General features: G+C 47.5%; 3 protein-coding genes across 11 annotated transcripts in view; 1 reads left to right on the plus strand and 2 right to left on the minus strand.

Moving 5' to 3' along the window:
- Nucleotides 1-22,367, plus strand: part of FHIP1B (FHF complex subunit HOOK interacting protein 1B) — a 33,908-nt gene extending 11,541 nt beyond the window's left edge. For 2 of the 8 annotated variants that reach the window (XM_070803769.1, XM_070803768.1), the window contains exons 2-12: nucleotides 678-1,006; nucleotides 1,136-1,774; nucleotides 2,127-2,285; nucleotides 2,482-2,568; nucleotides 2,775-2,975; nucleotides 6,765-6,844; nucleotides 7,052-7,257; nucleotides 7,649-8,428; nucleotides 10,899-11,077; nucleotides 11,237-11,399; nucleotides 14,124-22,367. In XM_070803769.1, coding sequence (XP_070659870.1) covers nucleotides 869-1,006; nucleotides 1,136-1,774; nucleotides 2,127-2,285; nucleotides 2,482-2,568; nucleotides 2,775-2,975; nucleotides 6,765-6,844; nucleotides 7,052-7,257; nucleotides 7,649-8,428; nucleotides 10,899-11,077; nucleotides 11,237-11,399; nucleotides 14,124-14,488 — 2,997 coding nt within the window. In that variant the 5' untranslated portion in view covers nucleotides 678-868 and the 3' untranslated portion in view covers nucleotides 14,489-22,367. Of the gene's footprint in view, nucleotides 1-677; nucleotides 1,007-1,135; nucleotides 1,775-2,126; nucleotides 2,286-2,481; nucleotides 2,569-2,774; nucleotides 2,976-6,764; nucleotides 6,845-7,051; nucleotides 7,258-7,648; nucleotides 8,429-10,898; nucleotides 11,101-11,236; nucleotides 11,400-14,123 lie in introns of those variants that run through there. The other 6 variants (XM_070803774.1, XM_070803771.1, XM_070803770.1 and 3 more) reach the window with 6 other exon arrangements.
- On the minus strand, nucleotides 14,814-19,111 carry C15H11orf42 (chromosome 15 C11orf42 homolog). Of its 2 annotated transcripts, none has more exons than XM_070803776.1 (3): nucleotides 18,996-19,111; nucleotides 15,368-16,166; nucleotides 14,814-15,004 (listed from the first exon to the last, which is right to left on the minus strand). In XM_070803776.1, the coding sequence occupies exons 1-3, from the start codon at nucleotides 19,065-19,067 to the stop codon at nucleotides 14,814-14,816; spliced, it is 1,062 nt and encodes a 353-aa protein (XP_070659877.1). In that variant the 5' UTR covers nucleotides 19,068-19,111. The 2 variants fall into 2 exon arrangements, with proteins under 2 accessions (XP_070659877.1, XP_019831051.2); XM_019975492.2 differs by having other exon boundaries at nucleotides 14,972-15,102.
- A 1,885-nt stretch (nucleotides 22,368-24,252) lies between the features above and the next one.
- On the minus strand, nucleotides 24,253-25,179 carry OR52W1 (olfactory receptor family 52 subfamily W member 1). Its single transcript, XM_019974572.2, has one exon. It carries the CDS (start codon nucleotides 25,177-25,179, stop codon nucleotides 24,253-24,255), a length of 927 nt encoding a protein of 308 aa, XP_019830131.2.
- Between the last annotated feature and the right edge of the window lie 227 nt (nucleotides 25,180-25,406).

Below are 25,406 nucleotides of genomic sequence, written 5' to 3' on the forward strand. Positions count from 1 at the left end.
GAGAGTGAAGGTGGGAAAATGCAGTTTCGATAGAATTGTTAAGTAGAGGAAATGGCATTCAGAAAGAGTGATGTGAACAATGTGAAGATCAGGAAAAGTGCATTCCAGACAGAGGAAAGAGCTAGTGTTCAAGAAAGGCTCCTATGAGTGAAGTATGAGTGAAAAGGGGCATGTAGGAAGTTATACAGATTAGATTAAATAGTGCCCTAGAGGCCAAGGTAAAGGACTTGGATTATTACCAGTGTGATAGGGAATCATTGGAGGGTTTTCAGCAGAGGAGAAATGTAGTATAATTTATGTTTTAAAACTCCAGTTGCTGTGTGGGGAATAGATTCTCAGAGGGCTAAGACTGGAGGCATGAAGACCAGATTGGAAGCTATTGCAATAGTGAGGCATGTTTGGAGGGTATAGATTATAGGCTGATGAACTGGATATTGGAGGTAATAACAAGAAGAAAGAAGGATGATGCCCAGGTATTTGACCTGATCAAGTAGGTGAATATTGCTATCATTTATTAAGGTGGAGAAGGCTGGGGAAGTAACACAGGTTTGGTGTTCGAATGAGTTCTGTTGTACACGTGTTGACTTTCAGTGGAGTGGTGGTTCTGAGTTCTTCCTGTTGGGTGGTAGAAAGAAGCAAACTTCTGTTAACCTCTCTATTCTTTCTCTTTGAATTAGATTTGTAGGCCTGGATTGGGCAGTGACCTCTGGGCTCACTGTTCCAGCCTGGTGTATCTTCTGGCTCCATGGACAGTTGTTGGCTCCTACAGACCGGATGAAGCAGACTAGAGACACAGGTGGAGAAAACCTCCAGCTGGCAAGTTCTCAGAGTGTGACTCTCTGGCCGCTGGCCGTGCCCAGCCTGCCTTATGGAGAGGATGAACTGGCTGAGCAGACTGGCCTCCCGGGGCCCTGGGCACCGTGTACCACAAGGGGCCAGTCTGCAGACCCCTGTCATGGCTGACCCTGAGACTTGCCTCATGGTTTTCAAGAATCACTGGTCCCAGGTAGGAGACTGTATACCAAAGGGCCCAGTCTACTACCTGCCTGAGTCCCTCTAAATTTCTGTGTTCTCTCACCTTATCATCTAGTCACCTTATTTTAGATTCCTTCTCTTATCTGTCCTGATTCCCCAGGTGGTGCGAATCCTGGAACGGCAAGGGCCTCGGGCAGCTCCTGGGGGTGCTGATGATCTCAGTGCCGTGCGCAACCACACTTACCAGATGCTGACACTCCTGGCAGAGGATCGCGCAGTGCCCTTGGTCCCCACAGCTCCTGGGCCCCTGCTTGAGTTTGCTCTGCGTGAGGATCTGCTAACCCGTGTGTTGACATGGCAGCTTCAATGGGATGAGCTTGGGGATGGGGTTGAGGAACGGCGGGCTGAGCAACTGAAACTCTTTGAGATGCTAGTGAGCGAAGCTCGCCAGCCCCTGTTGCGGCATGGTCCAGTTCGTGAGGCTCTACTGATCTTGCTGGATGCCTGTGGCCGCCCTGTGCCCAGTAGCCCAGCACTGGATGAAGGCCTGGTGCTACTTCTCAGCCAGCTGTGCGTGTGTCTGGCCCGGGAGCCTTCACTGCTCGAGTTCTTCCTGCAGCCACCTCCTGAACCTGGAGCTGCTCCCCGTCTTCTCCTCTTTTCTCGCCTTGTCCCTTTTGTCCATCGAGAGGGCACCCTGGGCCAGCAGGCCCGCGACGCCCTACTCCTGCTCATGGCTCTATCAGCTGGAAGTCCCACTGTGGGCCGCTACATCGCAGATCACTCTTACTTCTGCCCGGTCAGCACCTCCTGGGATGGGTGTAGGGTATGGTGTAGGCACCTTCCTATTTAGGAGGTGTGGAGGGGCTATGCACCGGGGCCCTCTCCTTTAGCAAGTAGCCCCCTGGGTTTGAATGTAACACCTGGAATTGGGGTGGGGATGAAACTTGGGCTTATGTGGATAAGGCAGGTATGAAGGCTTTTCATGGGCCAGTGTTCCCAGGTGATGTCTTGGCACCTTGGGTAACTAAATATCTGCTCTGGTAATAGCTTTTATCCCTGTTCCATAAAACTCTGGGTTAATAGTTCCCTGTTTTCATTTTTTATATTGTCTGTGCCTTTGGTAACCTGTCCTTGGGGATGGCCCCCAGGTGCTGGCCACAGGGCTGAGTGCCCTGTACTCGTCACTGCCCCGAAAGATTGAAGTTCCAGGGGATGATTGGCACTGCCTGCGACGGGAAGATTGGCTTGGAGTGCCAGCCCTTGCGCTTTTCATGAGTTCTCTAGAGTTCTGCAATGCAGTCATTCAGGTGGGACTGGGGTTCCCAGGAGCTCTGGCCCTTGCTCATCTGGGGAAATGGGGTGGGAGAAGGTGCAATCTCTGGAGTTCTGATTTTCTTTCAGCTTGAGGGGAGGGTGCATATATATATATATTCTAACATTTTGCTCCCTTTCTGACAGTAGCACCCTTCAAAATCCTCCATCCTCTTTTTTGTACCCATACAGGTGGCTCATCCTCTGGTGCAAAAGCAGCTGGTTGATTATATCCATAATGGGTTCCTGGTGCCAGTCATGGGCCCTGCCCTGCACAAGGTGAGAGTCATGGTGGCAAGGCAGATTAGGGGATTAGGCTGAGGAGTGGTTACCTCAGTGCCAGGACCAGTGTGGGTGGCAGTGGGCAGGGTACTCCTCCCTTTTTCCCTGTCTGTTCCTGGTACCTCCTTAGAACTTAAGGAAAATGGCTTTGTGTATATGTGGGGAAGCCCTAAATTTCCGAACTTTACCTTCCCTTCGTTCAGACCTCTGTGGAGGAGATGATCGCCAGTACCGCCTATCTGGAACTTTTCCTACGGAGTATTTCAGAGCCCGCCTTGCTCCGTACCTTCCTGAGATTCCTGCTGTTACACCGGCATGACACCCACACCATCCTTGACACCCTTGTTGCCCGTATTGGCAGCAACTCCCGGGTATGGCCCCTACCTCTGTCCTGGCTTACCTGGGTGAGCCATCTCCTCTCTCCAGCCTTTGTTCTGGGAGGGTGTTTCTGCCCTTCTTTGGCCTTTGTCTCCAGTAATCACTTCAAAGTTGGGTGGCATTTTCTTTCTAGTATTAAACTTTTAACTATTTTGGGAACATTTTCAATGTGCTTCCCTGCTTTTGTAATATCTGGATATACACAGGACAGTTATATTTTATGAATGACTTTGGCCACTCATGGCTATAGGTTTTGCCATTGTGCAGCACTTGTAATATGGCATTGACCTGAGAGTCTCTTCAGCTGTGTAGTGCTCTGTGGTTTGTTGTGGGTGACTCGAGATCACCTCTTCAGGCTCTGAGCCTGCTTTATAACTAGTGTGTTTACCTGTACTTCCTTTTGAATTTTCTGTATTTGAACTGCTGTAACTTGGGGCACCCATCTGCCTACCTACCTAGTAACATTCCTTCCTCCTGAAGGTTTTGATCGAATGTTCAGTGTGTTCACTATATTGGTCTCTGGTACTGAGGATATAATGGTAAGCAGTTTTTGCTGACTTCATGGAGCTTCCTTCACAGAGTAGGTAGAGAAGCAAACACATAACTGAAATAATTGAAAGTTGAGGTCATTTTTTATAAAAAACTGGCTGCTTAGAAAACAGAGAGTGAAAGTGATAGTCATTCAGTTGTATCCAAGTCTTTGTGACCTCATGGACTGTAGCCTGCCAGGCCCTCTCTCCCTGGAATTCTCTAGGCAAGAATACTGGAGTGAGTTGCCATTCCCTTTTCTAGGGGATCTTCCTGACCCAGGGATCCAACCCAGGATTAAAATTTGAAAATGTGTTGGCAGGTGGATTCTTTACCATCTAAGCCAGTAGGGTAATCAAAAAACCTCTCAGAGGAGATGACATTGAACTGAGACCTAAAGGTCATGAGGGAGCTAGCCTACTAAAGAGCAAGCAGAAGAACAGTCTAGGCAGAGGGAGCAGTGCTTGCAAAGGACACAGTTGGGGAGAGGAAATGAAATGTATTTGAGAAGATAAAAGACCAGTGTGATTGGAGGTGTAGTGAGCATGGGGAAGAAAGGAGGGAGAGGTAGGTAAGATTCAGATCATGCATGGCTTTGTAGACCATGGTAAGAAGGTTAGATTTTAACCAATAGAAATATATATAAAATAGGAGTAAGTTGTCTAAGTAATAAAGACCTACTGTCCTTCTGGGGGAAATAAAGCATTTGTTTAGCCATGCACTTTATGGCATTTATTTTGGCTCTATCACCACTTTTATTTCCTTCTTTTATTACAAATAATTGAAGTTCTCTGGGTCTTTGTGTTTGAAGTAGAAGTTCTTGGATCACTAAGGGTTCTGGAAAGTTGTTCCAGTTACCTGAGATACCTGGTAGCAGGGTTTGAGGTAGGTAGGATTTCTGGATAGCTATGTTTTGTATATTTGACATTCTCCTGAATAGCTAAGTTTAAGGTATGTGTGAGATTTTTAGACTGACTCTGATTTGACCAGAGTTTCTGAACCAAGTGTACACCCTAAAATTGGAAAATGACAATAACTACAACAACAGATTCTAAGCTCTGCCTTAGGTCTCTTGAGTTATATTCTTTGGAAGTAGGCCCAAGGCATGTGAACTTTTATAATACTCCAAAATGTAAGTATGATACATGCCTTAGCTTAAGAATTATTGGTATAAACCAATAGGAAATAGTTGACAAAGCTTTAATTTTACAAAGATATTGAAAAAGTTTTATTTCTAATTATGCTGAAGTTCGACCATTGTCTTAAATCTATTTGGCTTCATAGAATGTCCTGTTCGTGTTTTGAGAATGTTGATTTCCTTCCTAGGGTTGATTTTTTTTTTTTCCCCCCTGTGCTGGGCTCTGTCCATCTTGTTTTTGTCTTAATCTTACCCTAATTTCTTTGATTCTCCCTCAGTATCTTTAGTCTTTAGCACATATTTCTGTTAGTATTGCATTTGGTCCTCTGGTTTCAGGAGCCTTTTGTGGTCTTTGGGTATTTATTCTTGGCTCTCTGTTCTTGGAGGAACCAAATCTGTTCTGATTTCAGGATTCCCATGTTAAACATGCAGGTGCTTTCCCTTTCCTGTGTTTGGCCCTTTTAAGCTTGATTCCTATTGGCCTGATTTTGTAACCACTATAGCCTGACTTTCATGGCTTAAGGTGAATAATGCTGCTAGCTAGTCTGAGTACCTGAGTATCTGTATTAGTTTCCTATTGCTATCATAACAAATTATCACAAACATAGTGGCTTAAAACAACACAAATTTATTACCTTACCGTTCTGTAGGTCATGTATCTGGTACTGACCTTACCCTACTAAAATCAAAATGTCAACTGGGCAGTGTCTTTTCTGGAGGCCCCAGGAGAAAATCCATTTCCTTGATCATTTTAGTCCTTGGTCATATTTACTTAATTGTAGTTAAAGGACTGAGATTACTATTTTCTTGCTGGCTGTCAGCTGGGAACCATTCCCAGCTTCTAGAGACCAGCTAAATCCTTGACTTATGACTCCTTCCACCCTCAAAACCATCAGTGGTGGATGGAGTCCCTCTCACGGTTCAAATCTCTTCCTTTTTGACCCAACTAGAAAATATTCTTTGCTTTTAAAGACTCATGTGATTTAATTGGGCCCCTCTGGATAATCCAGGCTACTCTCCTCAACTTAAATTCCTTAATAACCTTAATCATGTCTGCAAAGTCCCTTCTGACATGTAAGGTAAAAAGGTACAAGATCTGGAGATTAGGATCTGTACATCTTTGAGGGCCGTTTTTCTACCTACCATACAATCTTTAATGAGTCTGAGTGTTTTCATTAAAACTCATGTTTTAATGAGACTGAGTGCTAGTTAAAATGGTCAATTTAGGGTAAATATCCATGCTGACTAAAATGTGAATTGCTATCTTATCTCTTTCCCACCATGACTGGCTTTTAACTTCCCCTCAGTCATTTGGTAAATGATGAACACCTAGACTGTGGAGGTAGTGCCCTAGACTAAGACCCAGTGTTTGTCTTCGAGGAGCTCAAGTATACTTGTCATAAGGGAAGTACGGAGACAGCGCTTGGGGATTCAGCGGAGGAAGGGAGAACTTACATGTGTCTGCTGTCTTTGCCTGGCTGGAGGTGAACCACCCTTATTGCTTTCCTAAAACAAAAGATTTCCCTTGTTCTGGACCCACCTATTTTTTCCTTTTCCTGTCAGCTGCCCTTGAACTTTTCTTTATCCTACCTTCTCCGAGAGACACTGGTGTTGGAGAGGTGACTCACACTCCATGTTCACAGCCCCCACCCACTTCCCAGTTGGGATTCTTCCAGGTTCCCTCTGGTTTCTTGCTGGTAGGCATTCAGTTACTATGCTGCTATAGTCTGCTGACTGGCATTCACTTAGTTATCATGTTGTGTTGTCTCCTGTTAGACATTCACTCAGTTCCAGTATTTCCTGGGGTCTCTTCATGGGTATTCCTTCCATTTAAGTGTTGCTAGAATCTCTATTGCCAGGTATATATAGCCAGAGTTTGATGACAAGTATGTGGTCTATAGAAATGCATTAAATCTGGCACACGGTTTGTTTCTATCTGTAAATAATGATGTCTTGACCACAAAGATAGTGTAATTATTTGTTTAATATTTGAATGATTGTTACATGCCAAGCCCTGTGCCATTGTTGTTTTAGGAGTGGTTGCTCGGGCCTCAGGTTGTGGGGGGCGGTTCCCATTTGTTAAATATCCTGAAGGGCTGAGAGCTCTTACAGTGACTCATCTCCGCCCCATCCCCCCCCACCCCCCCAGCTCTGCATGGTGTCTTTGAGTCTCTTCAGGACCCTTCTGAACCTCAGCTGTGAGGATGTCCTGCTGCAGCTGGTTCTCAGGTAGCTGTTGGGGCAGGGCTGAGGGATGGCTGATCCTGAACCTTCAGGGCTGTCAGTGCCTTGTGCACTGCTGGGGTGATGGGTTGCATGGGGGTTGCTTGTGCATGTCCTCTTGAAACCTGGCTTAGCCATGTAGTTCCACTGATGTTCTCCCAAACCCTGTCCTTCCTTCCTGATCTATCCTTTCTTTTGTGCTCTCTTTCCCAGGTATCTTGTCCCGTGTAACCATGTGATGCTGAGCCAGAAGCCGGCTGTGCGTGACGTGGACCTGTATGGACGAGCTGCAGACAAGTTTCTCTCCCTAATCCCACGCTGTTGTCGGCACCATGCCTCCAGCCCACCTCGTCCAGAGCATGCCTCGTGGGCACGAGGTGGGCCTAGCAGAGAGGCAGGGAGAAGGGAGGACACAACGGGTATGGCCTGGGTCCTGGGTAGCCTAGCAAGAAGGCGGGGCCAGGGTGGAAGGAGGGAGGTGGCCGTGAGTGGCATTCCATCTTTAGGGAAGTTGGTGAGAGGTGTTGGAGGGTGGATCATTAACTCTACCAGAGAAATTTAGCTTCTGAGCAGAGCCGTTCCTTTTCTTCACTCTGGTCATGCTCTTCTGTTTCTGTTGTTTTCATGGTGATGGTGGTGAGGGTGGTGTTGAATGAGGAAAAGCTTAATTTGAGTGGTGGAGAGTCAGCTGTCTGAATCAGTCACATTTCTGCTGCTCTGTTGGCTTCTCTTGTAGTTACCCATGTTGTGTCATCCCTCCTCCTGCACCTCTGTCTCTTTGATCCCTCTTATGTTTTTTCCCCTCGGCAGGCCCTGGAAGCCCAAGTGTTGACTCCTCTTCTGTGGTGACTGTACACCGGCCCTCCACACCATCTCGTCTAGCCCTCTTCCTGCGACAGCAGAGCCTGGGTGGCTCCGAGTCCCCAGCCCCAGCCCCTCGCTCACCAGGGCTTGCTACGTCCCCAGCCTCCAGCCCTGGCCGCCGGCCCAGCCCTGTGGAGGAGCCTGGTGAGCTGGAAGACAATTACCTGGAGTATCTGCGTGAGGCGCGCCGTGGTGTGGACCGCTGTGTCCAAGCCTGCCGTACCTGGTCTGCCCCCTATGATGGCGAGCGGCCCCCTCCTGAGCCTAGTCCAGTTGGCTCCCGGACTAAGAAACGCAGCCTACTGCCTGAGGAGGGCAGGGACAGTGCAGGGGGAGGGGAGGAGGAAGAGCTGGGGAGTGGCGGGCTGGCTGGGGGTGCACGGGAAAGCCTTGGCCACCTGCCCCCTCCCCAGCTCAATGGGCTGCCAGGACCATGGCCTGAGGGGGCCAAGAAGGTTCGTCGGGTGCCAAAGGAGGGAGCTGGGGAACCACTAGAGGACACTTCTGAGGGCATGGCAGGACTAGAGGGCTTTGGGCAGGAGCTTCGGGAGCTGGAGGTGGCATTGAGCAATGGGGGTGCTGGCTCTGAGCCCCCTCTAGAGCCTTCACTACCTCTTGAGGAGGAGGAGGCCTACGAGAGCTTCACCTGTTCCCCTGAGCCCCCTGGCCCCTTCCTCAGCAGCCCTTTGCGGACTCTCAACCAGCTGCCAAGCCAGCCCTTCACTGGTAAGCTACTTAGCCTAGGTCTTCTCCTTTGTGTACTCTTTGCATGTTCTCGACCTGTTTGTGCTAGTTTCTGAGACTTCTTGGCCATGTCATTCCTGTGTACTTGCCTAGCTCCTCATCCATTTTGCTTGGGTCCCCTCCAGATACATATCATGTCATACTGTGTCTCTGTGTCTGTCTGTACGTCTTCCATGCTTGTGCTGGTTTGAGTATTGACTTTTGTCTGAGCCTTATATGTCTGTCCTATGTGCATGTTCCAACTCTTCCTCAGTCTGGCCGTTTCCTGGAATGTGTGATCAGGATATTTTGTGTTTGGTGTTTCCTGGTAAATCACAGTAATACATCTGAACCATGTGGAAGACATGGCCTGTCCTGTTTGTGAGGCACCTGTAAATCATGCCGTTCCATGCTGTTCCCACCAGTGTATCTGTCTGGGTGTTGGGTCTCCTGTCAGCTCTTCTGTGGCCCACAGTCAGCTCTCTGATGTAGTTTCCTTCTTCAGCCCTGGCCTCCTTTCTCCCAGCCTCTTTAGAGAAGGGCTCAGTTTCAAGTTTCTCCTGTTTCCTATCCTTGTACCTTGCCTTGACTGCTCGGTAAGCCTTTCTAAGGGTTTATGGGTAGTGGTAAGAATTGCAGCAGGTAGAGTGAAATACTTCTGGGTAAATTAGATCAGTGACATACCACAATCAGGGAAAATGACAGCGCTGGCCTTGACTCCTCCAGTTAAGTTCTTTTGGTTTCTTCCAAAGACCTTGGGGTTAGACCTGGCCTGAGTGGCTGGGCTAACTGCATTTTGTTTTTGTTTGACCCTGCTTTACCCAGCCCAGCTTGCACCTGGCTCTTGTCCCTCCTCTACATACCATCCTGGGGGTTGTTGGGGAGACACTTCTGGGAAGCTGTGTAGTGATTTGGACTAGACATTCCTTGAGTTAGTGTCCCATCTATGTCTTTGTTGCATGTAAATCACTTACTGTGATGCTGGTATATTGTGAGAACTCAGCATGTGGTAGTTCAGGATTATTATCTTGGGCGGATGGCAGATAGTAGTTGACCAAGGCGCCACATGTCTTCCTCACATGTTTGTAGTGAGGTTATTGTGCATTGATCAGTACAATCAGTACACGTTCTAACTGGGCCTGGGATATACTGCCACACTGCTTGCACATCATCAGGGCTTTTGCTCTGAAGTAATAACAACTCTTGCAGACTATAGAGAATAGGTGTATTCATTTACTTAGCCTCTGCTTTGCTCTTTCCTTTTCTATGCCACTAGAAGGTGGTGTGCAGGTTTTACCACTTTATTGAAGTGTTAACTGAAGCTCTCTGTCTTTTTTCTTCTTCATAAACTCATCTGAGCTTTTTGTCTTGCAAAAAAGTCCCCTGGAGATGATAAGGGATATCTTAGGACCTTGCTAAACCAAGAGTTGATTTAGAGCTAAGGCTAGTCATGTGTGTGTGGAGTGAAGACTGTTCTATGATCTTTTTCAGGATTCAGTGTCTCTTGCCCTTCATTGTTCTCCTGGCTTAATTCCTAGGGCAGTTCATAGGCACAGTCCCTTTCTCCCACAAATCCCTGACCAGATAGACTGTGATGGTTCTACTGTACTAGTGTTGGTGACCTGGCTCAGTTGAGGCCAATTCTTCTAGAAGGTCATTCTAATCCCTTCTGCTAGTCTCTTTTCCACCAAAGAGTCTGTCCTGGATCAGTTTTCTCTGGCCCTGAACTAAGCTCTTTTTTTCCCTACAGATTCTGTCTTACCATTTTCGTTCCCAGTTCTTGAACAGACCTGATTATTCCTTTGGTTCTCCAAAGATTTCTCCCCTTTTAAGTTGATCAATATAGTCACCTTCTTTGCCTTCATTTTGCTTTCTTGTGGCTTTATTTTTGACTCAGGTCTAGTGTTATTCTCTGTCTTGTGTGTAACTTTGTTTCTTCTTTTGGTTCTAATCACTTAGTCACTTGTTCTTTCTTCAGTTGTTCTCTTGGGTTAAGCTTTTTAAAAAATTGAGAAATATCATATAGCTTATAGTTATTATTGAATACTTAAAATTTGCTAGATTTTGACCTAAATGCTGTGTATCAGTCTCTCTTTGATCCTCTTAATAACCTTGTGATGTGGGTGTTTTTCTTATTTTAACAAGTAGGAAACTGTGCTTGGAGAGTTTTGATTCATCTAGTAATTTTACTAGTAAATGGTAGAGCTCAAATTTAATCAAGTCTGTCTAATTCCAGAGCCTGTGGTCTGGCTCTTCATCTAGAATGTGTATAAAGCTGGCATCTGGCCTTCTTGTGGGTCCATGTGGTGTCTGCCATTTTATCTTGTCCAGAATAGGTGTTCACAGGATATTTAAACATTCCCAGAGACTGAAATACAAATAATTTTCACCTAGTGGGGGATCTCGTTTTGGGGAGGAATGTGTGTGACGTGCACTGTGTTCAGGCCTTGTATCCTTGTGCCCACCTCCCCAGGCCCCTTCATGGCTGTGCTCTTTGCCAAACTCGAGAATATGCTGCAGAACTCCGTCTATGTCAACTTCCTGCTGACGGGGCTGGTGGCCCAGCTGGCCTGTCACCCCCAGCCCCTGCTCCGCTCTTTCCTGCTCAACACCAACATGGTCTTCCAGCCCAGTGTCAAGTCCCTGCTGCAGGTGTGCGATGCATGCGTGCATGGGTGCGTCCAGGCTCCACAGTGGGCCAGGCCCACAGCTGGAGTAGCCCTGGGGGTGCTGGGAACAGGCCCGGTGGGGCTAGATAGGACTGTGTCAGTCTGAAGCCACCCAGAAATGTCATGAAGTTGTGCTTCATAGGTGCTGGGCTCTGTGAAGAATAAGATTGAGAGCTTTGCAGCCTCCCAGGAGGACTTCCCAGCACTGCTATCCAAAGCCAAGAAGTACCTCATTGCCCGTGGCAAGTTGGACTGGACCGAGGGCCCTGCAGCAGGACCTGCCCCCCGCCGATCTGATTCCCTAGGTGAGGTCTACCCTGCCACCGCCTCCCCATCTTCCCTAGGCAACTAACTAGCTCAGGTTAATTGAATTCTTATTAAGGTTGAAGCCTTGTGGTGAGAACTGGAGAGTTGCAGAGAGTGGACTCTTGATTTTATCTTCAAGTTTCTGGTCAGAGGAAAAATAGTTGTGTCCACTGAGAGCCAAATCAACAGTACCAGCAAAAACTACTCTAGAAGCTGGGGACAGGCAAGGGGACAGAATAGTTTCTAGATTGAGATTTTTTTTTTTAGGTTGCAATATTGTTAAAGTTTGGTAAAGGATATGACATTTGACATGGGTCTTGAGAGATGGGTAGGACTTGGGTGGCAAAGGAGTGGGATGACTATTATTTGTTCAGGAGATAGCATGAACTGTTTAGCTGGAGCAGGGAATTTGGAAGGTGGTGGAACAGTTGGTAGTAAGGCTGGGAAGATATCATCACAGCAGAAGGTTCTCAGAGTAGAAGTTGGGATAGGTGGAAGTTGTAAACTTTTAGGCAGTGAGATACCAATTGGAAGTCCTATATGTGGGAGTGGAGAGATAAGTATGTAAGTTCATGTGCTAGGTGCATTGAAGTTAGGAGAAGATGGAGTCAGAAGAGCAATCAGGAAGCGTCTGCCATAATGCAGATGTGACCTGTGAGGCTTGAATTAGAACAGTAGAAATAGGAAGAATTTGATAAGGTGGAAGTGGGAAAGAAGTATTGGCAGAGTTTGGCGAGTAGTTGTGAGATATGAGGAAGAAGGAAGAGTTATATATGAAGAGTTATATATGATGTTTTAAATTTAGATCTTTTATCAGCAAGTATCTGAGTGCTTGAGCTTCCTAGGTGGTGCTAGTAGTAAAGAACCTGCCTGCCAATGCATTGGGCATAAGACATGCGAGTTTGATTCGTGGGTCGGGAAGATCACCTGAAGGAGGTATGGCAATCTACTCCAGTATTCCTGCCTGGAGAATCCCTTGGACAGAGGAGCCTGGTGGGCTACAGTCCATAGAGTTGCAAAGAGTTGGACATGATTGAAGTGATTTAGCACACAGTGCATCTGCGTGTTTGCCATGTGGTGTTGTCTTTGGTACAGGAGACTCATGGAAGTGCAAGATGAGATCTTTACTTTCAAAAAGCTGATAATCTAGATGGGGACTAGAGGATTGTCATAACTGAGGGAGCAAGGTCCCAAAGGTGGTGGAAGTAAGTAGGATCCAGAGCACCAGGGAAATTTTTTCCCCCTTTGAGGCAATTGAGAAATCAAGGGAGGAAATTATATCTACCAGTGGAGTTTTGAGATGTAGAGGAAATTTTAGGGAATTGAAGTCATCCTTTATTTGCTAATCAAAGTAGGAGGCAGAATAATACACTGAGCAAGAAAGCAGAGGTAAGATGAGGGCTTTTGGAGGAAAGTGTGTAGGTTGGGAAGAGTACCAGGAGGGTTATTATATAGCTGTGAAGGCCCAGTTGAAGTTTCTTAGCATGATTTCCTCATGGTCTAGTGCCAGGAAGTAATCTTGCTTCCATAGTCCTGGTACTATGTTCACTGGGATATAGAGGTAAATAAGACAGAGTGTAAGCCCTTAAACTCACAGATTAATGTTTGAGGAGAAGACATGAGAACAAGTTATTGAAATGCAATGTGATAGGGCAGTAAAATGAGAAGTTGGTGGAGGCCAAATTAGAGGAGAGTTGGGGTTAGGGGGATTAGGCCAGGGATGAAAACATCAAGGAGAACAAAATTAAGGCAGAAGGGGCTACAGAAGCATGAGAAGAGCCTGGAGGGTTCCAGGGGGAGCAGATAGATGTGGATGCCAAAGCCAGGGGCTCTGTAGAGTCTCAAGAAGAGGTGGGAGGAAGTGTGTGAACCTGGTTATAATGGGCTCTAAAAGCCACATTTAATGTATCTGTTTAGTGTATATCTGTCACCAGTATTAGAGGGAGAGAATGGGAATGATATCATGATCTGGAGACTAGATCCCCAGAGTCTAGGCCCTAGGTCTTGGACAGGGACAAGAATACATCCAGGGCCAGCAGTGTTGGCAGGAAATTAGAGGAGAAAAGGCAGTATTTTCAGTGGTTCATTTGAACTGACATGTAGTTGTCTGGCCACAACCAGTGGGAGGATAGCTTTGGTGGTTATAGGAAAGGAATTGGTGGAAGGCCAACTGGTAGCACAGGAGAGTATATCTTGGAGGGATAACAGTGTGTGACAGATCTGATAAAGTCACTGAACTCTGATTGCATATATAGCCCCTGTGGGTATTGAAGGAGCAGAGGATGTGGCTGAGGTGTCATAGATGGGCAGGGGGAAAGGGGAAGTGTTTGACTCCAGTACAGGAGCGTGCTGGGCAGCAGGAAGTAAGGGCATGTTACAGATGGGGGAGAAAGAGCTTAGTGATCTAGAATAGTGATTGGAAAGGGAGGAGCAGTAAGAGAATCCCTTAAGGTAAAGGGACCTGGAGAAGGGAGTGGTCCTGTCTGAAGTGTCTGAAGGGTTGTGAAGTGTCTGAAGGGTTGACTGAGCCTGATGGTTGACTGGTGGGATGGCTGGATAGAGGGAAGGAGGCTGAGCAGGCAGCACTTAAGTGTTAAGAGTCCTAGTTGAAAAGTTCATGAACTTGGGAGGTGGGGGTAGGGTGAGGTGGGGAACTCTCCTCTCCCAGGCCAAGGGATTCTGCCTGACCTCAGCACCTTCCCGACACTCCTGTTTGTTCCCAGTGAAGAGCCGGAGGCCGTCCTTGGGGGAGCTACTCCTGCGGCATGCACACAGTCCAACCAGGGCTCGGCAGGCGGCACAGATGGTTCTCCAGCCTGGGAGAGATGGTGGCGCAGGACTTGGCCTAGGTGGGGGCTCCCCTGGGGCTTCGACGCCGGTCCTACCCGCCCGGGGTGGGGCCCCTGAGCGCCAAGGTGAGGCTCTGCGAGTCAAGAATGCTGTCTACTGTGCAGTCATTTTCCCTGAGTTTCTCAAGGAGTTGGCTGCCATCTCCCAGGCACACGCTGTCACCTCGCCTTTCTTGTTGGATACTTCCGAGGAGGGGTCTGGCCCTCCTGTCTCAGGCTTCGGGCCCCTCAATCCTTAACTTTCTTCCATGGACAATCAGGGCCTTGAGTGGCCTGGGCTGGGGCCAGGGTGTAGGCTCCTTTTTATGTTTGGAGGCAGTGGCAAGAGGACTTTTTAATTTATTTCTGATGAATGTTTTCTGGAGAACTTGTTGCAATATGTATAAAAGGGAAATCTCTATTCTGTGCTCATTTTTCTTTCCCACCCTTTATCTGTGGGGCTGGGGCCCCAAGAAAGTTGTAAATAGATGGGGAAGTGGTCAGGGTGTGTTCTCTCTGGTGAGGACATGATGCCAAGGTTTCAAGGTACTTCTTATACCTTTAGAGGGTGAGGGGACAGGAAGCCTAGGGAAAAAAGCTGGGGCTTTCCTCCTCCAGACCCCCACAGGAAGAAGCAGCATGGGCCCAGGATGTTTGGGGGAGCAGCAGTTGATGTTTATTGGGGACCAGTACCCCTATGTCAGATCTTGGGGGCCTCGCCCCCTGCATCTTTCGCCTCAGCTTCATTCGTCGCTGTCGAACTCCGAGGATAGACCCTGCAGCAGGGGCAGGGACATGGAGTGCCGGTCGGGGTCCCCGGGGCCCCCACCCTGGGCTCCTGGTGGGGGGTTGCGGGGGCTGAAGAGCCAGTTCTCTGCCAGGGTTGGGGATAGTCACAGCTTGACTCATGCCCTGGTCTTTCTGCCTCCCTGATCCCTCCCTCTGGTCTTCTGTGCTGTACCCACCCCCTCACCAGGACCATGCTTCCGTCTCACCCTCCCCTGGCTCCCTTACTCCATCCCCTTGACCAGGGTCCAGTGTGGAGTTATGTGTGGCCCACACATTCCTGGGCTATACTCCCCATGCACTTTCCCTCCACCGTATCCCAGCCCTCTCATCTTCATTTCCTCTATCAGTACCTGACAGCATCTGGGGCCCCCTTCGGAAGGGGTTTCGGCCCTTGTAGGAGAATCTGGTTGGTCTGCACTCTGGCCCTTCTTGGGGAGGTGGTGTAGGTGGGGCTGGGACAGGTTGGGGCACATCAGCAGCTTCGGGGATATCATCAGAGGCTGATGTAGGGGCCGGAGGTGGCATGATGCTGAGGTTGGGTCTGGCCCAGCTGGCCCCTTGGGGCAGTGGGTCTTTGATCAGGGGCTTCTGTGGTCCCAGCACTCCCTTGGGTTGCAATGAAAACTTGAGGCAGGAGAAGGCAATAGGCAGTGACCGTTGTAACCGGAGCAGTTGGGGCTCATGGGCTGTCGGCAGCAGCCCCAGCTGTAGCCAGGAACAGGAGAAGACCTGGTAGATGATATAGATGCTGTGGGTGCTTCGGAGCCAGGGAAGAGACGGCTGTAAGCTCACCTGCCCTGGTGGCAGCAGCAGGAAGGCCATCTTCTTGCGTAGACCCCCCATGTGTAAGTGGATCCGGCAGGGCTGCCCATCCAGCAGTCGCATTTCTTCATAGGTTATCTCTGCTCGGCTGTTTGGTGAGTATTCTCGAGTGCAGTGCGCGAAGGCACCCTCAGAGCCTGCCTGTTCCAGGAGGTTTGGTAGCAGCCCCACTGGTTGTAGTGCCCGCCGGCCCTGCCGACCTGGCAGAGCCAGGCGGCTGTGGGCTGGGCGGGACTGTTTCACTAAAACACCCAGAAGGTCATAGCACGCTGCATCAGACAGAAAAGGTACTGCCACTACATTGGGCCCAAAGCGCTCCTCGATAACCTGCGGGCAGTCAGTATATAGGTCAGAGACTGAGTGAGGGGCCAGGTTAGGAGTTAGTTAATCTGGTAGCCTGCTCTAGATGGACCCTCCCTCTGCCAGTGTTCTTTACACTCCACAACATGCTCAAAGTGTGGTGCTTCTTGTTTGTCTCCCAGTTCTTCCCTATAGCAAAACTTGAATGTCTGCTGTGTGCCAGACTCTGCTAGATGCAAGAGACTTTGTCCTTGTCCTAAAACAGCTCAGAGAGCAAACTGCAGAGCAGATGATTTAACAGCCTTTGTCTTTGATTGAAGAGGACCAAAGATAGTTTCTAGGTGATAATACTTTAGCTTTGAGGGAATTAGTAAGCTAACAGAATGGTCAGTCCACGCAGAGGGAACGGCCAGTGAAAAAACTTGAACTTACAAACTAAAAGGGGCATAATCAGGAACATATAATTTCATATTCAGTGTATGGAGAGGGACAAGGATACAGGAGCTTAATTATTCAAGGCCTTATGTGCTAACTGATGGGAATTTTATCCGGAGGACAGTGGGAAGCCACTTGAAGGGCTCTGGTTAGGAGGGGCACGATTCAAGTAGGCATTTTAGAAAGTTAATTTTGTCTAAGAAGGCATAAAATAGAGAAAAGTCAGTTAAGAGCATTGTAAAATTCCAGGCAAGACATGGTAAGGCCCTGAAGTAAAACCCTGGGGGAAGATACTTAGGTTATAGAATTAGTAGGACTTGGTCACTTAAGGGGTGAGGGAAAGGCATCTTCAACGGTTATTCTTAGGTGATTGGTTAAATGTGTGCTGTTATTAACCAAGAGTGGATACACAAATAGGTTTGGAAGTCCATGCTTATACTATGTCTATAATCCCTTAGTATACACCTTCTGCCTGAGCTGAAGGATAGTTCTTGTGTGGATTTGAGGCCTCATGTTGGTAATACTAGTTCCTGTAGGCTTTTATGGATCACAGTTCCTCTTGGTTTGGTCCTTCTTGTCTTGGCCTTTTTGTGCTTGGTTTTTGCCATGAAAATTTATTAGGCCCTTATTCTTACCCTGAGGGCCCCAGTGTTATCCTAAAGTGCTCAGCTCTGTGCTAGGGTGAGTGTGTTCTTGGCAGAGTCATCATTTGAGACCACTGCCTGCTACCACTGCACTTCTGGGTGGAAGTTCTGAGGACTTAGAGGCCTGCAAAGTTAGCCTCTCCAGGGGCAGCCCATGAAAGTGATGGTGGAAGATTATCTTCCTGGAGTTACCTTGGTGGTTTGAGTTCTGAATAGGGAGCCCTTGAGCCACATCCTGTTTAGTGAGATGTCCTATGAGTGCCCACTAACTCAGCAGTTCTGGAGAGGAGACCAGGTCACTCAAATGTGTCCTACTCCTTGAACTTGTCACATATCACCAGTGATTTATCCTGTATGTCTCTACCCTGACTTTCCTGACAATTTTCCATTTAAATAGGACAGGGAGTTTTTCTGATTTTCAGAGGAGGTGTAGCTTTCTGATAGTTAAAGAGCTCATTTACTTCACCCCAATTGATCAGGACCATACTTTCCCATTGCTGAGACTAGTTGCTCTCATTCTTGGGAGGACCTTGGCTCTTCTCTTTCTGCCTGGGAAGCTGACCTCTGTGGTGAGCAAGTACTCCATTTCAAATGGGAGTTACGTGCTATTAAGGCTGCTTTGAGTTTACTGGACACTTCAAGATGATTGTTTTAAACTTGGTGAGTTGCCTTCTGCAAATGCTTCAAATTCACTTTAATTCAGATAACATGACCAGAATTGATCCCTAAACTCTCTAATCTCAGAAATTAGTGGCCATCTAAATTTGGTGTGGTTTTTTGGACACCGGCAACTCAGATAGAGCTGAAATCTGCCTGCTCCTGAAAATCTGTATTTTTTGGTTCAAAACCCAAGTTTATCATTCTGTGGAAGTTAAACTGGAGGGAATATCTGTGAAGAGGTCGAAGGTAAAGTTCAGGTTCTTTAGAAAATGTAAAAGGCCTTTCACCATTAGCCCCTGTACCTCTTCTTCCTCATTTTCATCACTACTTCTTTGAACTCTATTCCAGAGGACTATTTGCAGTTCACTAATACACATTTTTATTTTCCCTTTCTTGGCTTTTGCACATAGTCTACCTTTAGTTAGTACACTGTTCACTCACTCCTGCCCCCTTCCCCTCCATTTAGGTGTTTCTTACTCACACTTGGAGAAGGCAGTGGCACTCCACTCCAGTACTCTTGCCTGGAAAATCCCATGGACGGAGGAGCCTGGTAGGCTACAGTCCATGGGGTCGCTACGAGTCGGACACGACTGAGCGACTTCACTTTCACTTTTCACTTTCATGCATTGGAGAAGGAAATGGCAACCCACTCCAGTGTTCTTGCCTGGAGAATCCCAGGGACGGGGGAGCCTGGTGGGCTACCGTCTATGGGGTCACACAGAGTCGGACACGACTGAAGTGACTTAGCGTAGCGTAGCGTACTCACTCTTTATGTGCCAGGTATTCCTCTTCCCTCCATGTGAATAACTACTTGTAGAGCTAGAATGTTACTCACTCCAGGAAGCCTTCCTGACCTTCTAAGTCTATCCCCAACATAGCACTTCCTACTCTCATAGCTCTCCATCCATTGTCTTTCAAGGAAGCTTTTGTACCTATATTTGCAATTGTAATCAAATTGGACACTTAGTGCACTTAGTGCAGCGCCTCTCACAGGAGACAGCACCGAGTAAATATTAGTTATTATTGTCTTCACCCTTCCAACCTCTTCTTACTTACAAGCTGCTGAGACCTATGTAGGTTACACTGTGTTATTTCCTCTTTTGCCCTCTTTTCCTACCTTATCTTTGATGAGAGTCCAGGTGGCATCAGCTTCATCCAGTGTCAGCAGGTGGGGGGTACCAACCAACATGATGGGGTGTGGGAGGGGTTAGGCTGGGCAGTGGCTGCTGCAGGAACCCCAAGCTGCCCAGGGAGGTGAGGCCCCAGGTGCCAGACTCTGACCTACTGCAGCATGAGGTCATAGAGGTCCTGCTGGGTGTTGGGGCCTTGGGTGGGGAGAGGGCAATCACTTTCATAACCCCACTGTACCCACAGCCTGAGTGCATACTTTTTAGTCAACCCGTTCATTCTCCTGCTTTAGTGGGGGAGGAAGATTCAGGTATCCATTAGGATGTGTTTATATGTGTGTGTAGTTCTTGGTCTGAATTCTTTAAGGAAACAGGATCAAGCCTTTCCTCCGTGAAGCAATTTGCAATGCTCTGTTGTCAGTTGCAAGTGACTTCTTTGTGAGGTTGGATTGGGGTCTTGAAAGACATGGGAGAAGCACAGATCAGGACTTAAACTGAGAACAAAGCAGTGGCTCTGAACCTTGGCTGTACTTTGGAACTAACTGAAAGCTTTAAAAATTATTAGTACCTGGATCCTATGCCCAAGGATTTTGACTTAATTGGTCAGGAATATGCCTGGGCATCAGGAATTCTTAAAGCTCTCAGGCAATTCTAATGTGCAGCCTAGGTTGAAACCCTTTATTAATGAGTGGGTTACAATTGCAATAAAAACCAGATGTGTGTAGGAGGGTGCCAAGCTGAGCAGTGACAGTGTGGAGGATAAGAATTGAATTAGGATAGTGTTGCCTTAGTAACTGGAGAGAATTTTCAGGAAGCCAGAATTTCCCAGGTGAATTTAAGAAGAATTTTCTTCATCCTCTGTTCCCTTTCCTAGGCTGCTTTGTATTTGGTGGATGCTCTTTATGGCCCTAATCTTTGGTTTTCACTTGTGTCTCTGCCACAAAATCTCAACCTGTTGTTTTGCTGAAGAAGAGTGGTTTTTTTCCCTGGAGAAGAACCACTCTAGAGAGTCTTTCTAGTAGCTACTTTCCCACTCCACTACTGTGTGCCTGCGAAGACCCCTGGCATGTGGGGTGCATCCTCCCCTGTCCTTCCCCAGCATGTAGGGTTACCCCATGAAGTTGGCCATTGTCTGAGCTGGCTGAGGTGATATAAGTATGAAGCACTAGGAAGGGTCCTACCATGGTGGGAGTGTTGCCAGGAAAAGTTTCCTAGAGGAGCAGTGACTGGCCACAGGAGAGGGTCGGTCTAGCTTCCTAGACAGAGCTAGGATATCAGGTCTTTGAGCAAAGGTTTGACTGAGCATGTGCCATGGTCCAGGAGAAGAATTAATAGTCAAATATTTGTTAAAATTGTGTTAGAGACTATTCCAAACACTTCAAATGAATTATCTTAGTGAATCCTTTTAGTAATCCTTGAAGTAGATAGTGTCATTTCCATTTTATGGGTGAATTAACAGGCTCAGAGAGGTTAAATAAATTTAGTGCAAGGCATACAGTGAGTTATTGGAGGATCTGAGATTCAAATTCATGCCTGCCTGACTCCAGCTTTAACCATTAACCAGTAGTTCTTTTTTGGTGAAGGGAGAGATCAACATATTCCTTCTGCTCACCTGAGTGTGTTGGGAGAGCTTTGTGCAGGTGGAAGTACAGTGTGGTGTAGAGTAAAGGAAATGGGTAGGATGAGAGAAGAGGTGCAGTAGACCAAACCAGAAATCCCAAGGTTCTTGTTATGAGAAACCAAGTCTCTTCCTTCTGATGCCCCTTTGGCACATTTTTAATTATGGTTGATGAGGAGAGGTCACCTCATAAAGTATAGTTGGCACCTGTTTTCTCTTAGAAAGGAATTCTGAGTGAGGAGGACAGAGGTAGAGAGCAGACAAGGACAAGATGCTTGGGGGAAGGCTGGCCATAAGTGCAAGGAGACAGAGGCAGAGGGACAGAGACAGAGCTGCTGGGAGACAGGGGCAGGGAGTAATACATAATACACATCTGTCTCCTGAGGGGTGATCCAGATTGAGAAGCAGGTGGATGAAGCAGGTGCAGGGATGATGTACTGTTGGTGAAATCAGATGAGGCTCTCTTTTCAGATTTTTGTTCATAGCGGGGGCTCAGAGGTGAAATTGGGTACAGTTCAACTCCTTGGCCAGAATCCTACGCCTCTGTCTTCTCTCTCTTGCTGTCTTATTACCATGATTCTCCAGACTCCCTAATCCCTTATTGCCCTACCCTAAGTAAATCTGTCTTTCCTTTTGGCACATAGAATCTGAGACTGAAAATTGTTGAAGGAAAAGAGATGACAGCTGAGTTCTGGGTGGAGTTGATGAGCCCAAGGACTGGGCTGTTTGGGCCATATCCTGTTCATGGGTTTTGCCACCACTATAGAACCTTCTGTGGTCTCCCTTGCGAAAGGGGCACAGCTCGTCAGCGTATTTAAGGAGTGACCAGAGTGGAGAGCATGAGGGGAACAAACAGGTGGGGGCTGTTATCCAGAGAACAGTGCTGCTTTCTGCAAGAACTTCTAGGGTAGTATAGAATGGTGTTGGGAGCAAAGACTTTAGAGTGACAAAGAGTCCTAACAGGTCTCTTCACTTCTCTTGGGCTACAGGGATAATCCTACAGGTTCCTAATCCCTTATTTGAAATCTTTTGGGATGGGTGTGTTTTGGGATTCAGGATGATTCAGATTTTAGAAAGGGAATATAGTGCCTTTATGATACATAAAGTAATACCCCAGTGAGATTCAGGGCAGTGCCCTACTGTATTCAAATCTATCAATGTTTCTGTAGCTAAATATATGAATATTCACACTAAGTGAGATAAATAGATATTATAAATAGGATCGTGACGGGTCAGGTCAGATTTTGGGTCAAAGTTATGAACAAACTATTGTTTCTTCAGAGATTTTTTTATTTTGGAATTATAGATAAGGGATTATGGGCTTATAATTGTTCTCAGGTTGTTGTGGAGGAGTAAGTGTGCCAGAAAAGCCTTCTAAACACACCACATGGTAGGTATGTATGCAATCTCAATCCAAAACAAAATACAAATGTCCAAGGGGGTGGACTTTTTGACTTACAGTGGACAATGTACGGCTTTGGACTCAGCTGCCTTGGGAGTTGTGCACAACCACAGAGTGAAGGTGCCTTAGAAGAGAGGCTTCCTGTGGTGGGTGGGGAACAGGATTCATTGCTTTTGAACATTGGCTGCATATGATTTCCCTTTTCATGTACCAGAGGGGGAAGGTGTGTGTGTGCGCGTGCGTGTGTGTGTGTGTGTGTGTGTGTGTGTGAGTGACACAGGACTGTCACACATATCTTTATATTTCTTTATAATAATGTTGTAATAAATATCTTACTGCATACATGTTTGTTCACATCTCTAATTATTTTGTCAATATAGATTTTTTGAGGAGGTTTCACTAAGAGAAATATGTAAAAGACTGATGACCCATTATTAGGGTTAGAATTTTATCAAAGTTATCTGCAAAATCACTGCCTGGATGGTTCTTTACCTCAGAACTTCATGAAAAAGTTTAGCCTTGGGAAAGACTGAGTCCACACTTGGGCTGAGAAAAACTGGATTTGCTCCTTGTCCACTTGGCTTCAGTGTGACAGCACTCTGAAAATCACACAGCTTCTGGGCTGTCTCTGTAGTTATTTGTTGATGAGGACCTGGAGATGGCATCACTTGCTTTTCTTCAGATCCGCAGCCTCCCGTGTGGCATCCCATGGTGCTCGGTCCAGCTGCCTGTGCCGAGTGGTCTGACTGCTCCCAGTTCAGGTCTTTGTGATTAACTCCAGTACCCACTGTTATGATCATTTTCCCGGAGAGCTTAGGTCTGGCTGTGCAGCCTGCAGCTTTCTCTGACTGCGTGACAGTGTCTCCCTACCTTTTATGTGAGAATATACTCATTCTAGACTTAACGCCAGGCTTCCCTGGTGGCTCAGCAGTAAAGAATCCTCCTGCAGTGCAGGAGATGGGTAGGGAAGATCCCCTGGAGGAGGAAATGGTAACCCACTCCAGTATTCTTGCCTGGGAAAGCCCATGGACAGAAGAGCCTGATGGGCTAGAGTTTCTGGGGTCACAGAGTTGGACATGATTGAACACATGACTGACCACGCACCCAGACTTAATGCCGGCTTGAAAGATCTTTCTTTCTGTGTAAGGTCCTTGCAGTTTGGAGTTTTTTTTAACAGAAAGTGAATCCCATGTTAGGCAACACCACGACACTTCCTATTTAATATCTCTGTTCTCTGGCAGCCACAGCAGTGTGAAATATTCCTATTTCATCATATTGCACCAACATCGTGTGCTTCCCATGATGCTGGCCAGGACAAATGGAGGTGCTGATGAGAATTTTATTTGAGAATTCTATATTCTTGTTTGAGGATGCACAAAAGGGCATGTTGGTAAGAGAAGATAATGATCTCTGGCAAACAGGTGAAGTGGTTACAATGATTTTCTGGGCTATCAAAGTTTCTTTCAGTTGAACCCCTGACCCCTGAAGCTATAGGCCCAGGGACAGAAGTTCTAGTCATCAATATCTGAGACTTCGGCAGAGCAGTGAGGGTAGGGAGAATAATGGTTTACATATAGAGACCCAGAAGGTTCTCTGAACTGAGAATGTCTTCAGGATCAGAGTCTTGGAAAAATTTGGGAATCCAGGGCACCTTATCCCAATTATTAGAAAGTGGGGAATAAGCCTGCTTAACTCCTTCCCAAAGGATAGGCTGAAAACAGAATCAGGCTCCAGGCATAGAGGGAAGGCTATAATCCCAGATAGGTGCCCAAGGACTTCCAGAGGCCGTGTCCCTCTTTCCAGACCCCTGGGTCCAGGATCTGTAGAGAAGCTTTGGTGTAGGAACGTGGGCAGACTTAGGTTAAAATGATGGAGCAGAGTTGGGGGAGAAGGAGGAGGGTGGTTTTAAGTTAAATCGTGTATTGTGATCCCAGGATTATTCCCTGGCACCTTTTCTTATCTCCTCTGCATGGCAACATGGTTGCCCATCTCCTGTCTCCTCCCAAGCAGGATGCATGGCTAGACCAGTCTACAGATGCCACTGGTACACCGAGACTTCACAGCAAATATCTGTTGAGTGGTTGTCACAGTCATACACAGATCATGGGACAAAGATGACACCACACCTCCAGACCACAGACTCCTCTGAATGTCCCCCCTCTCCCACCCTCAGGCTCCCTTGTTTTCATTGTTCATTAGAACTGGCTTTTCTTGAATGTGAAGATTTCTAGGAGCCGGTCCCTAATCTGCTTCGTGCGGGCCCCATAGATGAGAGGGTTAAGGGCAGGTGGCAGCAGCAAGTAGATGTTAGAAGGATGTGCACAGGCTTGGGGACGGTGTGACGACCAAAGCGGTGTGTGAGGTAGGAGAAGAGACCAGGCACATAGAAGGCTAGAATGACACAGATGTGGGAACTACATGTACCAAAGGCCTTGGCACGGGCTTCCCGGGTAGGCAGCTGCAGCACAGCGTGGGCGATGAGCCCATAGGAGCCTGTGATGCCTAGAATATCTATACCTGACACAGCCAACGAAAGCACCAGCCCATACAAATTGTTGGCTTGTGTGTTACCCACCACCAGCTCCACCACTGCCATGTGTGCACAGTAGGCATGGTCTATGGTCTGGGCTTGGAAGTGCTCAAATCGTGCAACCAGCAGAGGGAAAGGCACAACAATAGCCACAGCTTTTAGTGCCAGTGCCAGGGCTGCATACCCCACACGGGCTTTGGTGACTAGGATGGGGTAGTGCAATGGACGCCCTACTGCCACAGCACGGTCACAGGCCATGGCCAACAGTACACCGGATTCCACAGCCGTCAGTGTGTGAACAAAGAACATCTGGACCAGGCAGGCAGTGTATGGCACAGGCCGAGGCCCGAGCCACAGCACAGCCAGCAGCCCTGGAGCTATAGATGTGGCTAAGCTCAGATCTGTGGCTGCCAGGGTGGCCAGGAGCAGAAACATGGGCTGATGCAGTGTGGAGTCTGTCTGCACCACTGCCAGCAGTGCTCCATTGCCCAGCAGGGAAAGCAGATACATGGGCCCAAAGACCAGTGTCAGCCAGGCCTGCACACCCCCTAGCCCTGGGATGCCAGTAAGTATGAAGAAGGTTGGGCATGAGAAAGTAGAGTTGGGCTGTGGAGCTTCTGTCATCCTGTGGGGTCAGAGCTTTTGGGCTCATGGAAGCATGACTCATGATGGGTGAAGGACAAAGGGAGAGATTTTGGGGGTGTCAGTGTGGCACAGATCCATCCATATGTGTAGGAGTCATGCAGGGCTGGGAGGCAGTGGTATAACCTTTGACTGGGGTTATATAGATATAACCTTGAATAATCAGGGTCACAACCCTAGCTAGGGTGAAATCCTTTTGCCTGAAAGTC

Source organism: Bos indicus, chromosome 15 (assembly GCF_029378745.1).
Source record: "Bos indicus isolate NIAB-ARS_2022 breed Sahiwal x Tharparkar chromosome 15, NIAB-ARS_B.indTharparkar_mat_pri_1.0, whole genome shotgun sequence".
In the NCBI taxonomy this organism is placed as follows: Eukaryota; Metazoa; Chordata; class Mammalia; order Artiodactyla; family Bovidae; genus Bos; species Bos indicus.

What these genes read in the sequence shown, in the direction of transcription:
- C15H11orf42 (XM_070803776.1), bottom strand. Translation starts at nt 19,067, where the DNA reads ATGTTGGTTGGTACCCCCCACCTGCTGACACTGGATGAAGCTGATGCC. An exon ending in GGACTCTCATCAAAGATAAG is followed by an intron (nt 16,167 to 18,995) that starts GTAGGAAAAGAG and finishes GACTGCCCGCAG; the next exon opens with GTTATCGAGGAGCGCTTTGG. An exon ending in GGGGCCCCAGATGCTGTCAG is followed by an intron (nt 15,005 to 15,367) that starts GTACTGATAGAG and finishes CCCCTGCTGCAG; the next exon opens with GGTCTATCCTCGGAGTTCGA.
- OR52W1 (XM_019974572.2), bottom strand. Translation starts at nt 25,179, where the DNA reads ATGACAGAAGCTCCACAGCCCAACTCTACTTTCTCATGCCCAACCTTC.